Source organism: Typopeltis vanoorti, chromosome 5 (assembly GCF_054136105.1).
Source record: "Typopeltis vanoorti isolate ZY-2024b chromosome 5, IOZ_Tvanoo_1.0, whole genome shotgun sequence".
NCBI lineage: Eukaryota > Metazoa > Arthropoda > Arachnida > Uropygi > Thelyphonidae > Typopeltis > Typopeltis vanoorti.
Genome location: NC_143553.1, coordinates 89679750 through 89696603, shown reverse-complemented (window position 1 = coordinate 89696603; position 16854 = coordinate 89679750). Strand labels below are relative to the sequence as shown.

At 35.0% G+C, this 16854-nt stretch overlaps 1 protein-coding gene across 2 annotated transcripts in view; it reads right to left on the bottom strand.

Annotated features, from left to right (window-relative positions):
• LOC150106639 (stromal interaction molecule homolog) overlaps positions 1-15990 on the bottom strand; it is a 341067-nt gene extending 325077 nt beyond the window's left edge. For both annotated transcript variants that reach the window (XM_090392591.1, XM_090392592.1), the window contains exon 1: positions 15531-15990. In XM_090392591.1, coding sequence (XP_090248717.1) covers positions 15531-15777 — 247 coding nt within the window. In that variant the 5' untranslated portion in view covers positions 15778-15990. The remainder of the gene's footprint in view (positions 1-15530) is intronic.
• Between the last annotated feature and the right edge of the window lie 864 nt (positions 15991-16854).

Below are 16854 nucleotides of genomic sequence, written 5' to 3'. Positions count from 1 at the left end.
GGAGGCACTAATATCCTAGATAATCACATTCCAAAGTAGTGGCAGGAATCTGGTTACTTAATTTCAGTGATCAGATGAAAACTGGTGCTTTCAAATGCTAACCACTTTCACATTATGAATGTTTAAAAACGGTAAGGAATACAAACATAAGCTTATTATCTCTACTAAATCTGCAATATTATTATTAATTATCACATTCATTATTATTATACTATATCCTCTATGGAGTTACAATATTCATCACAAGAGAGGTTCACCTAACTATACCTGCCTGTTGCATTGCATCTTACTCACGCACAAGATTTGTTTTCTGAGGTAAAATGTAGGGTGATTGAGGCATTGGATACGAAGGGTAAGTGAGCAAAAGAGTTGGTGGTGATGGTGGTAGTAGTAGTAGTAAGAACAAATGACTTGAGTGGGAATAAATAGAATGTAAGACTGGATATCAGAAGGTTGTCGAGAAAAATGAAAGATGACAGTGATGAAATGAAGCAGAAAGAGAGAGCAAGGATTATGAATGAACTGTTAGCAGAAATGTGTGAAAGAATACAGTCTGTGAATGGAGAATGAATTTGAAGGACAAACAACTATAAGAGTGATGTACTGCATTTGAATGGTTTTGGTGTGAGCCATTTGGATAGACTGCTGCTGGAAGGGAGAGTAATGAGTGCAGATAATGAATCTGAGCAAGTAAGAAGCAATGTGAAAGAGCAAGAGAGTAAAGGAGAAGAGATTGAAGTAGTACTTATGGATAAGTGGGTAGCATAAGTGTATAGAATGAAAGGACAAACTTATTAGACAGATAAGGAAACAAGACTAAAGGGAGACAGGGAAACATAGCATAAGAAAGATTGATGCTCAAAGAGGAAGTGAACGTGTGTAGACAAGAAAGGAATGGAATTGTCTGGGATGCAAAGGGAACAGTTGTATTCGAAGAAGGTGCTGCAGTGAGTAAGAAGAAAAAGAAATGGCTCGAGGAAGGAATGGAGAAGTTACATCTAATAAGTGGTATTACTCAAACTTGTTATAGATCCAGAAATGAGCTGTTATGTTTGTATATGAATACTAGAGGTATCAGAAACAAAGTAAGTTAAATGATTACATTGATTGAGCTCATTCCCCCCAAAATGGTTGGAATAAGTGAGATATGGTTGTATGAGGATGACATCCTGAGAATACAGATGGAAGAGTATGATGATTTTTGTAAAGACAGAAAGGGTAAAAAGGGAGGCAGAGTGTTATTGATGATAGAAAAGTAGTTATATCCATACAAAGTACAAATACAAGGAGGAAATAGTGGTAGTGGCTTTGAGGCAATACGGCGTGAGATGGAGGTGAATACTTAGTCTGATGTTTACAGACCTGGTAATGTGGAAGGTAGTGACCATGAAATGTATAAGCAAATATTATTATTATCATCATCTCGGGCAACTCCAAGGAGTCGGCAGACTCACCGAGGGAGGCCCTAACATCATGTCAAGAGTAACTATTTGACATTCACACAGTATCTATCATACCTCGCCTTGAACTCATTCACGGTCATAGCACCCACAACAAACTCTGGCAGCTTATTCCACTCATTCACCACTCTCCAAGTAAAAAACCTAGTTCTAACACCCCCTGCTAACCACACTCTTGCCCAGCTTCCATGTATGGCCCCTATTCTCAAAAATATCTTCTGGATTAATCTTATAGAAACCCTTCAGCAATTTGAATGTCTCAATCATATCACCCCTTTTGCACCTATCAACCAATTTTTGCAACCCACAAATCTTCAACCTGTTCTCATAAGGTTCATTCCACAGACCTGCTATCATCTTGGTCACTCGTCTCTGGATCCTCTCCACCTCCTCCCCATCAAAAAGAAACCCTGGTGCCCATATCTGGGCACAGTAGTCTAGATGGGGTCTTATCAAGGCTCGATATAGAGGAACAATGACTTGTTTGTCTCTGCATGTTAAAGTATTTTTCAGCAACCAAGTGATATGATGAGCTGTTTTGGCCACTTTTGCAATGTGCTCCCTAAACTTCACCTCCCTATCCACTAACACTCCCAAATCCCTGGCCTCATCAATCTCCTGGAGTACGGTTCTACCAATGTGATATACTGCTGCTAATCTTTTCACTCCAAAATGCATAACTTTACACTTTGCCACATTAAATTGACATCCATTTTCCCTAGCACAGTCCTCCAAACTATCCAAATCATCCTGCAAAATTTTGACATCCTGTGCACTCACAATTGCTCTGCCCAACTTTGCATCATCAGCAAACAAGTGAACACTTCCTCTCAGATCCTTTCCTATATCGTTAATGAACGAATTGAAAAGTAGTGGTCCAAGAACAGAACCCTGCGGCACACCACTAGTGACAAGCTGTCTTTTGGACTACGCTCCTGAATAAACCACTCTCTGGTATCTCTCCATCAACCACCCTCTTATCCATCTCACCAACCCTATATCCATCCCCATCTGCTTCAGTTTACTGATTAGAGTAACATGTGGTATCCTGTCAAAGGCTTTGGCAAGGTCCAGTAGAATCACTGTAAACCAATTACCCTTATCCAGTTCAGCCATCACTGTGTTATAAAAGGTGAGCAAGTTACTGAGGCATGATCTACCCTTCACAAAACCATGTTGTCCCCCATTTTCATCTATCCAGTCCTGTATGAAAAGGATAATTTTATTATGGCAATATACTGTGGACTGCGATGATGAAATAGTAACCAGAACTAAAAAAATGAATTGAGTTTTTGACAGACAACTACCTCAGACAGTGTGAGGAAAGGATATATGTGGAACTACAAAGCTGGTGATTATGAGAAGCTCAAGGGACAGCCTGCAGCGGTAGTATGAAATGAGGAGTTGTGTGGAAAGAAGATCAATGCTGCTTGGGTGCTATTCAAGAACTATTTAGCAGAAGCAACATCTAAATACATTCCAAGTAGATGCGAAATGGATGAATGAAGAGATTAAGCATGCAATACAGAGAAAGAAGGCATTATGGAGGTCACATAAGATGAGTGGTAATAATTAGTTCCATGAAGAGCTACAAAAAACAGGCAAGGAGGGTGACTCGGTTGCTAAGGGTAGCAAACATGCAGCATGAGCAGCACTTAATGAAACCTAAAAAAAACCTAGGGGTGTTCTTTCAATATGTAGCCAAAAAAAAAAAAAGATGATTATGATAGGATGACATTGATCGGAGAAAATGGTATAAGGATAATTATACCTGTGGAGGATATATTTGAGCTAATCAATGAGCAGTTCATACAGATCTTTTATTCTTGTGAATGTGACATCATGGAGAGTTTGAGAGAAATGGATGAACAGCAGAGAGAGACTGACCGAGTGAACAAGAGGTATATGTAGAACTGAGTAAACTAGATATTATTATTCAGACCTCCATGGAGTCAAGAGACTCATCGTGGGAGGACCTCCCTAGGAAACACAAAGTCTATCATACCACTCCTTGACCATTTTTGCTCTCACCATTATCAGGTAATGCATTCCACGGTTCAACCATCCTCCATGCAAAGAAACCACTCCTCGCCCTCAAGCTCACAGCTTCCTTTTGTAACTTCCAGAGATGGCCCCTTGTTATGTGAAAGAACCAAGTGAAGTTATTACCAAGTGAAAGAACTTCCCAAGTGTCAACCCTGTAACTGCCTCTCAACAGTTTAAAAGTCTCAATCATATCACCTCTCCTCCTCCTATCCACCAAACTCTGCAGTCCACATTCCCTCAGCTGATCCTCATAACTAACATTGTACAGTCCTGAAACCATTTTTGTTATCTGCCTCTGTACCCTTTCCACAGTTAATTTATCTCCTTCAAATCCTGGGGACCAAATTTGAGAACAATAGTCTAAGTATGGTCTGATCAGAGACTTATACAACAGAATGATCACTCTTTTATCTCTGCAGGTCAGCGTCCTCAGTATTGCAGCAATCCTCTGGGTTACCTTCACCATCTTTCCCATATGCTCCCTGAATTTAAGTTTTCTATCAATCATCACCCCCCCCCCCCCCGAGATCTCGTCTCCCCTACTTCCTTCAGTACAGCTCCTCCAATTGAGCATGCAGCCTCCCATCAATGTATCCCAAACAGACAGAGAGAGAAAATGAAAAGAATGCGAGGGAGTGATGAAACAAGGATAGAGTGATGCCAGGACAGCAGGTATGTAAGGGAACACAGAGTACAAGAGTTAGAGGAGAGAGAGAGAGAGAGAGGAATACAGGAGAAATCAAGGAACAGAGCAGAAAGAGCTGTGATGTATGGAGACTCGATAATCCGTGGAGTGCAAGATAGGATGCCAGAGGAGTATTTGCAGAGAGAGATGTTAATAAGGCTGTGGGACTTTATGAAATATCACCTTGAGGGTGATATTTCATTTTGAGGGATTTGCCAAGGAGATGACATCTGCATTGGCATATATTTGTTTAATATGAGTCTTACATTGCGTGTGGAAGGCAAAGATTGTACCACTTCATAAAGGAAGTAACAGAACTTAAGAATCAAATTATAGGTCAATCTGTGTGCCAAGTGTTATGGTTAAGAAAGTGTTGGAGAAGTTAGTGAGAACCAGTATCCAGAAACAATGGCATTATCTTGATGGACAGCACGGATTTGCTAAAAGGGGGATCATGTTTTAGTAATCTACTTATTACAATAAGGTGACAGCTGCTTGGGACAAGGGTGATGGATACACAGTAATATACTTAGACTTTGCAGAAATTTGATAAATTACCACATGACAAGTTGATAGTCAAAATGAAGTGGATGGGGTTGGATATTAGATTAGTGCATTGAATTGGAGATTGGCTATCAGATAGATATCAGCAAGTTATGTATGGAGGAGCAATATCCTGAAAGAGAAGTCACTAGTGGTGTGCCTCAGGGGTCTGTTTTAGAGCCACTGTTTAACCTGTATGTTAATGATATTGGGGAAGATTTGAATGAGGATATTCAATTGTTTGCAGATGATGCAAATGTGGAAAAAACTAAGGAGTAGAGTAGATGTATCCTTAAAAGAAAACTTGAATAGACTGAGTGAATGGGCACAGGAGTGATGATGATAGTTCAATGTTGTGAAATATAAAGTTTTAAAATTTAGAAAGGAAAAAAAAAAAAGATTGGATGTAGAGGTTATGCTTTGTGGAGATATACTGTTGAAGGTGGAGGAAATAAGAGATCTTGAGGTGATGCTAGATAAGGATCTAAATTCAGAGGACATACTGTAAAACAATAACAAATTCTGGCAATGATGCAAAAGACATTGACTTGTAGAAGTAAGGAAATTTTGGTTCCATTGTATAAGGCCTTGATTAGGCCACATATGGACTACTGTGCCAAGATTTATTCATATGGTTTTCAAAAGGATGAAGAGATATTGGAAAGGGTCAAGAGGTGATTGACTAAAGTAGTTTCTGGTCTCTAGAATGTTGAGTATGAGGAAATGTTGAAAAGATGCAAGGATAGGAGGAAAAGGAGTAATATGATACAGATGTACAAGTTGGTAAGGGGATTTTATAGAATTAATATTCAAGAGGTTTTTCATAAAATGGCAAGAGATGGGAGGAGAATAAGTGGTCACCCCTGAAAGCTATATGAAGAGGGTGTGAGCAATGGAATAAGAAGCATATTTTTTTTTTTGCATGTGGAGTTGTGTGTCTGCAGAGAATTTGATAGTTAAAAGGCACAGTACGATGAGCTGTGTATATGACAAAGCGACCTCCTACAATGAGTCTTTGACTCCATTGGGATCTTGGGATAATAATAATAATATGCTTTGACAATGAACTCCACTCAGCAAGCACAAAAATTTTGTTTACCACTCTATTATACAACTAAAAAAGAACGGCCTCTTATTATTGTTCCATTCTGAATAATATCTCTGCATTAAACTCCAACATATGTCTTGTCACATTTCTTTTCCTCCTATCAAACCAAGATTTTATTAAGGATATACATAATATATCTATTACATGGCATAATAATAATCCTATTTGATCAACATATAAATATAAAGAGAGGGGGGGGGCTGCCATGGCGATGTGATCTCCCAAAACCTATTTACCAGCACTTCAGAATATATTCTGAGAAAAATAGACCTAAACGGAGGAATAAATATAGATTGTGATAAATAACAAATCCTTATGTTTGCCGATGATCTGGTACTAATATCTCAAACTCCAAAAGACCTAGAAGAAATGGGCAAAAAAATATACACAAGCATCAGTGAGATTGGCTTAGAAATGAATCTAGAAAAAACAAAATGGATTTAAAACATTTACACAAGTGACAGCAACTTATCAATAACATCCCCATGGTTAACTCTTACAGTTACTTAAGCAAACAATAAAACTGAATAACAATTTGTCTGAAGAAAGCTGCATGGCTATCATTCAGACTAAAAGACATTTACTGATCCCAATATCGACATGTCTACAAAGGCAAAATTATTTAATAGTGACATTCTTCCATCACTTACATATGGATCAGAAACATGAAACACAACAAGACAAGAAGAAAAGACCCTCAGGATAACTCAGAGTGAAATAGAACGTAGGATTTGTAACATCAGCAAATACAGAACATGTCAGAAATACAGAACTAAGATAGAGATCTGGTATAAAAAATGTCGATGTCGTAACTGAACTAACAAAAACAAGATGAGATGGGCAGGCCACATAGCAAGACTAAGGTATAACAGATGGACAGAATACTTAATTGGCAACCGAGAATAAAGAGAAAACCAGGAATCCCACCTATTAGATGGGAAGATCCATTAGTGAAATCTATGGGCATAATAACATGGAAAAGATGCTCAAGATCGAGACCACTGGAAGCATTTTTGTGACCTGCACTCATGGAGAAATCGTGAATGAAACAGGTCCATCAAGATAATTACATGCATTAGAAATACAGAAAATTTTGTGAATGAAATATTTTAGTTGAAATTTATTCCTCATTTTAAATAGATATCTGAATTAAAATACTATTTATTCACACAAACATGAATCAATATATGGAATACAAACAATATCACATCTAATCTCCAAATGCTTTATAAAATTCAGCAGGACTTTTGTCTTGAATTGTACAATCATTAATGTTCTAAGAGGTTTTGAAAAAGTAACTATCATACAATAATAAAACATTAGATGGCATGGCATGTACTACGTCTTATTAAAAAAAAAAAAAAAAAATCAATATCATGCCAATCTTTTCTTCACATATAAGTCAATAAACAAAAAAATTATCAGCAAGTCACTGTTATACAATGCACACAAAAAAGTTCCATATCATGTCATTTACATGCATAAGAAAAATATTAGGAGGTATAAATGAAGAATAACTGATCTGCTACATCCTTTTTATTGGTAAAATTACTACAAATAACCATTTCTCTCAAATTTTAGTGATCTCTTAATTATCCATTCACACAGTTAAATGAAGCTATAATTAACCAAAAGTTCTGTTCTAGAAAACAGCTGAAACACTAACCTGTGCAAAAACCAAATTAAATGAGGCCTTGATTATTTGAAAGCCATTCGGAAGGTGATTCAGAGATTACAGTGTGCATAACACATAGACTTACACAATGCTAAGCAAGCAAATGATTGACTGAAGAAAATGTTTCTCTTACCATGGAATTAAATTGTGTATGAAGATAACTTCAGTATGTGACCAATGATAGGGAGGGGGGGGGGGGATAAAATAAAAATTTTAGTTTATGTAGTTCCCAAAAGTTTGGAATTTTCCAAACACAATAAGTTCCCCCCTTTCTTATCAGGCTCCTTGATTTTAATAACTTTGCATCCCTTCTTGTCCTATTTAATTTTTCAGTCTGATTCACCACATTGTTTAATAAAACAAGCCACCAAGTGAATGACAGAAATAACCAATTTAAGGCAAAAAGATCTTGAACTAATAATGCCTAATGAACCACTAGGCCAAGCTACTGGGCAGATCCTAATTTAACTCCAAACTTGGTTCATGAAATATTGGAAAATATTTTTGTAACACAAAAATATTTTCAAAGTTAGCACCATTGATAAAAATTTGTAAATTAGCATTTACAGCATGCTCAAGATCCTTTTGTTATTTTGCTAGTTCAAAAGAATGTCAGGAGGATAAACTAGATTCAAACACAAAATATCTGAAAGTGACAATGTACATCCTGTCACTGCACTATGCAACTTTTCTTCTGATGAAATTACTTCACGTAAGCAGAACTTGTCACAAAAACAAAGAAACATTACCTTACCTTAGTGTGTGCATTTCATGGGGAGAGTATTACATCACATGCTTGACATATGACTTTTATTACTATTGCCTAATGGTTAAATCAGGTTCAGACCACTGATGTTCTCATATCTTCCTCAAAAGAATAGACAAAATTTGATGTAAAAATCTTTTATTTTTTTTTTGTAGTATTTTCTATAATTATTTCTTGGGTATGGAGGTGTCTAATATACCTAACAAAGTGGAGGATTTGTGCTGATAATTCCTTATCAGATCTTATTGCAATGAAAAATCTTGAACTCTGGAGAATCACAGACTAATAATGTATAACTCTTCAGCTCCATGTTTTTCATCACATACAACAACAAAAAAAAAAAAAAAAAAATGGACAGAAAAACACTCACAACTAACAGGCATAAATAAACTGATCTCAGATCCTTAACTGCTTCACCCATAACTCCAAATAGCTTAGTCTCAACAGATATTATAGTGAAGACATCATTATTTCTTTTAATCGGAGAAGAAACTATTTATTGACACCACTGATCTTATTTCAAGAACCATTACATTATAAAAAATCTACAAGTAATATTAATTAGTGTAAACTGAATAGATAAGGTGTTGCAATAAAGTTAGAAACAGAATACCACCCAAACAAAAATGATCATTAAGTAGAAATCAACTGTGAACTGACATATGTCAGAACAACATTGCACTTCACTATAATAAATTATTAGTCAATAATTAAAAATAATTATTCTAATTAACAATTAGGAATATTGAGAACAATAACCTCTCACAAAGGCAACAAACTTACACAATTATTTGGATTTAAGTTGGCTTATTAACCAATTGTTCATAAAAGCTTATCAAAATTACTACTTGAAAGTTTTATTTAAAACATTGAATACAATTTTTAAACATATCTATAAAAAACTTAATAATAATAATAATAATATGCACACATACGGAGCATGGCTGCATTTTTTTTTTAATGTGCATCCTACCAGCATATATAGTGCACTGTGGGGACTATAAGTTAGATAATCAGGATACCAAAGCAGTGTGATGTGAAGTCACTGCTTTCTATACAAGTAATCTAGTTGTGATGATAAGCTTTTATTGAAGTACTTATTAACACTTGGCAAGAAATTGTTTTCATCCTTTTCTCAAGTATAATTTTATTTCTATGCCTATGAAAAAAAACTTTTAGTCCCTATTCCAGAGACTAAACATGGAACATTTTCTAACCGATTCTGGCCTCCAATAAACAAAATGGCAGTCTCACAACAGGTAATAAAATTCATCTACCACCTAAAACCATTCACAAATGCCCAGTGAGATTCAAATCCACAGCACATTGGTTGGAATAGAGATACTATTTAATCAATCAACTAGGCTGGCAACAAATGAAAAGATTTTGTGGATAATATATTGTTCTGGCTAAGACAGTTTGTGGTTTATAAGCATTTAAGAAATTCTGTTGTCTGAAGCTTATTAGAGCTTGTGTGTAGAGGATTAAGTGCACTCAGGCAATGCATTCCACTCACCAACCACCCTCCATGCAAAGAACCTGCTTCTCACTCCTTTGCTTAACAGAATAACAGATGTACCTTCAAGCCTTACTACAAGTAAACATTCATAAAATCTAACAAGCATAATTTTTTTTAAAATAAGTGCATGGCACTAACAAAACAAAAAACATGATAACTAGATACTATCTGAATAATGACTACATAACCAGATACTCTTTGAAGATACCTGGAGCTTCAAGAAAAAGCCAAAAAATGTGTCCGTGTGACTTGGATTAAAAAAAAACACATTGATCTAATAGTTAAATAGAGCCTTGCAGCTTTTTATAAAAGTCTTCTGAATAAAAAGAAGCTTTTATGGAGAACTCATAACATTCCAATGGACAAACTACTCTGAGCAGTATGGTATTTCACAGCTAGAATGGCTAAGTGGATAGTATCACCATTTTACAACAGGATAAAGATTCAAATCCCACTGTGGCAGAAGTACTTGTGATGTCTGTCATCAGGTCAATTATTTTCACAGCCTTGCATGAGACAACCACCTTGATATTTAGGGAGGCATGATGTACCTTGAATGAGATCATGTTTCATTATTAGTATTATTATCAACATTTAACCTCCATAGAGTCAGACTCATCATGGGAGGTACTCACTATTGCATACAATGCTCATCCAACCATGTCTTAAACTGATTCAATGTGTCCATATCCACAACACACTCAGGCAATGCATTCCACTCATCAACCACCCTCCATGCAAAGAACCTGCTTCTCACTCCTGTGCTCACACCCTCCTTATACAGTTTCCAGCAATGGCCTCTTGTTCTACTCCCCTCTCCCATTCTATGAAAAATCTCTTCCATGTCTACCTGATAACAACCCCTGACCAGCTTATATGTCTCGATCATATTCCCCCTCTTCCTCCTATTCACAAGGCTCTGCAACTTACATTCTCTCAATCTGTCCTCATACTCCACATTCCAAAGACCACTGAATACCTTTGTGAATCTTCTCTGTACCCTTTCCAACATATCCTCGTCACCATGAAAACCTGGTGACCAAATCTGTGCGCAATAATCCATATGAGGCCTGATCAAGGCCTTATACAATGGAATCATAACCTCTCTATTTCTGCATGTCAGGGTTCTCTGCATCATTGCCATTATTCGATGTGATGTCTTCACAACTTGTGCAATGTGGCCCCTAAATTTCACATCCTTGTCCACCATCACTCCTAGATCTCTCATCTTCTCTACTTCTGTTAAAGTTTCCCCACCAAGTGTATACTTTGCATCCCATTGTTGCTTACCAAATCTCAAAACCTTACACTTGGCAACATTGAACTGACAGTTCCACTTAACTGCCCATTCATGCAATCTATTCAAGTCCTTTTGTAAGGCATTAACATCAGCCTGATTGTGCATTGCTCTCCCCAGTTTTGCATCATCCGCAAACATCTGGATATAGAACTATATTCATCTCTAGAACAGTTTCTCGATTACTCAGGGTACCTCTTAGTACACCCAAGATACATGATATAGGTTTATCAAAACTTTTATGAGTGAGATTATCAAGCAAAACACTGTTCTAATGGTGTAGCTAATTATGTTTTGCATACCAAAAGAAAAAATATGAGAGAGATTTCATTGTCCTTCACCATGCATGTCCTACATATTTTGGTTATTTCAACAATCTTCTGTTGTTTCTAGTCAAACAGCTGAATGTCACTTATTAGTTATTACATTAAATTATATAATTCCATGTGTTTGCCATTTACTCAAGTTTCAATTATAAACGATTTCAAAAAGTATTCAGTGCTTCCAGCATAACTGAGAGACTATTTACAAATTAAATTAATATTTTGAGTTTAGCTTATTAACATTTATGGCTCTTTTGTGCATTGATGGTATCTGACCTTGAAAGAAATGCTTTCTGCCAAGTGTGATTGTCAAGGTCATACACATCATGGGAGTGCAAAAGGACTATAGTCTTTTTACCTTTAATATTCTTGTAATTATAATAATAAAGATATAATAGCTTTAACTACTTACATAAAACATGATAAAAATTTCATGATTTCATGCAAGCTAACTAAAAAACAAGACCTCATGAGCAGTAGTTAAAAGTTAGTACATAAGTATCTATTAATAATTTCCAATGTGGTGAGAAAAATTTATTCTCAGCTGTCTTGTAAGTTTGAACATGTTTATAGTATTCAAGTATTAGAGGAGGGGTTTTAAATGACAGTTTCTATGTAATCATCCCATACTGAAAGTGTATAAATTTGTCATCCAGAGTACAGCAAAGCAACTATGGCTACAAGTGTATTTATTGCACTTGTTCTCTCATTGGTTTGAATGTTGTGTGGAATGAAAACCAATATATCCATAGCAGCAGTGTAGCTAGAGCTTTAGCTGCCTGGGGTGGTCCCTGAGTTTGCCGCCCCTCTCAATAACACCAAAAACACTACAAAAAGTCAAAACGACATATAGGGAAATAAATTAAAACACTATGTTTATTTTTGAAGTAAACTTTAATTTCAACATTCTAAATTGCTATTTTTCTTACTTTTCTGTTAGCAAAATTGTTGATGACATTGGCAAAAGTCTGTAGATAATTCTTAATCATTTTTATTTAGAAAAACTCCTCTCACAACTAGCAACACTTACAGCAATTGTGAGGAAAATTCACAGTAGTATTACAATATTTGGAACTGAGTACTCGAGACTGTATTTTAGAATTAACTGCAAAAGTTCAACAAGGTTCAAAGTGCTGACCCCCCCCCCCCCCAAGCTAAGCCTCTGATCAATAGGAGGATATAGAAAAAATACTACCATTTCTACAGAAAACTGGCTAGCTACTTCACTTTTAGTTGAAAACTTTGTATAAATATTCCTTTTAAAACTTTTAAAAATTAGTCAAACCCCCAAGTCTTCCAGATAGCTACCATATGTGCAGAAGAAGTGAACAAATAAACAGTTAGTATAAAGACTAAAATAAACTATTTTAGTATAAAGATTAAGTACACAAAAATACAATATTTAAATGTACATTGACTAAATCTAAAATGATTGAATCCCTGCCGCCCCTTTCTTTAGCTGAAGAAACAAATATATGAACTGGAACCACAATCTCAAATGACAATCAAGTTCAAATGTGAAGTTTGCAATTCCATACTACCATTTTTTTTTTCTTTTTTCATAAAAAATTTTATTTGTCTAAGTAACTGAATATGCAAAAAGTAGCATTGCTAATTTAGTAATACATTTATTTATAAATTAGGGATGTCACAATGAGATTATTCTATTTTCTCTGAAAGTCCTAATGGTGTAAATATCTATACCTAAGAAAAGAGGTACTTCAATTTATTTGGTTTCTCTTAATTTTTCAAGGCAAGACGAGAATCTGATTAGAATCTCATCGAGTTATGTGTGTTATAACATTAATGGAAATCCAGCTTAAATCACTTAGTGGTTTAAGTGATCCAATAATAGAACCCTTGAATATTCCCCACTATGTCCATAGGTCAACCATTCTTCTGATGAGATCTGAAGAAAATCATTTAAATCAGTCTGAAAGTGACTTTCCATAGAATGTGCATTCTGTATAACATACCTGAGAGATTAGGCAGGGTCAACTACTCTTATGTAAGTAGCTAGTCATGAAGATAGTTCATGGACAAATGTTTAGGATAAAACATAAATGAAAATAAGAATATGATTAAGTATAACATACTACCTAATCAAGCAGAAAATCTTACAAATATCTGAAATGATAAATATAGCAAAAATGGTACATTTTCTACTGAACATTAGAAATATCAAGTGAGTCAATCTCCAGCATAATCAGTAGAGTTCCCACTCACCAGAAGTAACCGATTTTTAATCCCATAAGATAGCAAAACTAAACTTAGAGCATGCAAGTACATTGCCTCTTATCTAGCATGTTCTGAGAATGCACTGATTTTCTAAATGTAAATAGTTTATAAATCAAGTTGTGCTATCAAGTTGCTCTAATATCTCCAAAATGTATAGCTTCTGACAGAAGCGACCTCGATAAAGAAAAATTATCTAGTGAGTGTTTTTCCATAACGAGGCAATATACACATCCTATAGTAATGCTTCTGCATTATGAAATAACTGGAGCTCGTTGTTTCATTATGAAATTAGCCAATCATGAAAATGTTACTATTTATATAAGAATGAAAAACTGTCAAGAGATTATTTTCTTATTGCTGTTATGTATTAGCACTGCAGCAAGACAGTACTAATATGTTATAGGTTATTCAACTACTCTATGTATACAATCACCATAATGTGTATCTCCTTGGCTATTCATTAACATTTTAACAAGCTTCAGTCATTCCCAATTCATAACATTTTAAAATGATGTATAAAACTAATAAAAACTTTTATTAATTTTCTCTGTTAATAATTATATTAAATAAGTTGCACAATGGCAACTATATATTTTGGTGTTAAGTACATTAGTTACCAGACATGGTTCTGAATTTATCAACAGATTATAACTTAGGAAAATTTATGTGCTTTTTAGCTGATGGAAAACAAAGTAAATATAATAGTGTCAATATATACTAGATGAATGAACAATTGCACTACAATCTATTACAGAATATGGCTTATTACCTTCGCAAATAAGGAAACAAGAACCATTTAATCAAATTCCTAATGTGTACCCTCAGGAAGGATTGTATACAGGATATTATGATAGTAATGACATAACCTTATATAGTACTAACTTTCTACTTCTTCAAATTTATCTTATATGTCAAGACAATTATTATCAGATCATATATTTCAGTCTTCTAAGACATTTCTTACTGTATCAATCCATCTAGATCTTAGTCTACCTATGGATCTTTTCTTGCCATCCTAGCAAAAGACTTGTTTTGATCTTTCGTCTCCCATTATGTTAAGTGATCAGCTCTGCTTACATATTCCTGGATGCTAATAATATCAAATATTTTCCTAATATCCTCGTTTTTAATACTATACTACTATTTGTTCATTCTCCTAATCTTTCTCAGAACTTTGATATCTATAGTCTTCAATCTTTAATCAAGTATTTTATTTCTAACCCAGCTCTCAGTTAATCATAATTTAAAACTAGTTTGAACGCTCTTGTATATCAGTTAGTGTAGTGTTTTGGCTAATTTCTCTTTTATTGCATATAAAAGTATTCAGTTGACTTCCTAGTATACCAGCTTTGCTTATAAAAAATAAATAAATATAAAAAAAGAAAAACCATGAGAAAAAATAAAAATTAAATTTGATGAGTGTATTATTTGCCTCTGAAAGGAATGTTCTTGGGGTAATGTCTCATCTAGTACAACGCATGCATTCACACGAAAATTTGTGCATATGAAAAGAATCTGCTCGACGCTTCTACTTCCGTACACACATACTCAAATTTTATAAAATGCATAGTGAGGCAAGTAACTAGTAATCATTTCTAATAACGGCACAAAATATAAATATATCGAATGTAATAAGATGGAATAACCGACTGAGTGACAAAATACTATACCAAATTTTAGGAGGAGAGGAGAAAATATCCAGCTTGCGGCTCTTATAATTATATCCAAGGCAGTGACGTAAATAAGTAACACGTGCTTACTAACTTAGAAGGGGGAAAATGTTTCTCGTTCATATTTACCATTACATTCATTCTAAATGATCATATCGTAAAAGAAGGTTCGTCAATGCCAAACTAAGATTTATTCTTACCATTTACAGCCTCTATGGGACCTGCAGTTGAGAACGAGATGGAAGGCAAGCGTGTCAATCCTGGTGCTAGCTCTTCGCCTTGAGGTTTCAAAACAATCAAAGCATCTTCACTTTCACCGGTTATTACATCACAGTTAATTAGCTGGGAATTTAATACACTTAGTAAAATTAAAGGAAAGTATGCAGTTTGCCTGCGCAGGACTGTCAGTACGGAGATCACAAAAACATGCGCGACAGTCAAAATCATGATAAACCCCCACCCTTATAAATAATATCTGGGCTATTACTAGGACATTGCATACGACTGGTGAAGAGCGAGGCGTAAATAGATAATATTCACTTTATCAATGTTGAACCATGATTGTCACGCTACTTGAAAATTGATTATTAAAAAATTCGTTTTAGTATAAGCATAAGAACAGCTAGCACAGAATGACATGTTTCAGGACCGCAGTTATACTCTCTCACTCTCTCTGATCAGATTGAAACTCAGCTGTGTTAGCTATTCTGTTTAATACTCCTTCATCCTATAATGATAAGTAATTAATTTAAAATATTTATAAATGATTTCATTATTTATATTATAGGATATATTTCACACCATAATTATCCTTTACTAATACATGCTGTCTTGAATTATAGTATTTTAAATATCAGTAATAAAAAAAATTAAGATTCAATTGAAATCAAAGAGGGGGGTGATAACTAAACCTTACAATGCTCAAGTTGGCTTTTTATCATTGGTGAGAACTGTGTCACATGACACAACATTCCCGTAGAAACATCGTGAAATAGCGTAGGTGGTCAACAAACTTTAAGTGGATATTTTATTGAAATAACGTGTATGACAACAAATTGTAACGTAATTTTGAAAGTTATGAATGGTACTGTATTTTTTGGCTATATCACCAAAAACTGGTATTCTCTAAAAAAAGTGAGAAACACACTAGAATTAAAATAAATAAAGCTGTGGTAGATAAACAGTAGACATTTATCCACTATGAAAGGTAGACAACTTTCATAGTGGATAAATAATTTATGACAAATTTCATTACATTCAGAAACTATCATATTGCTCGAAATTTGTCCCAGAAGCAAAAGTAAGCCTTGTTGTATGTAAGCTTTACATCCAATACTTCTAGCTTTTTTGCATTCGTTCCCTGCTCTATCGCAGGTTGCCGTGTGATAGCGTAAGGAAGGAATTACGTTGTTTGTGGGGGTTTTAAAGTGAGTTTTGGATCAAGTACAGGACCTTCAGTTTGGATGTAATCCTCTCTCCCATTCATTAGAATGAGTATCTACATAATGAATTATGTAGGTACGC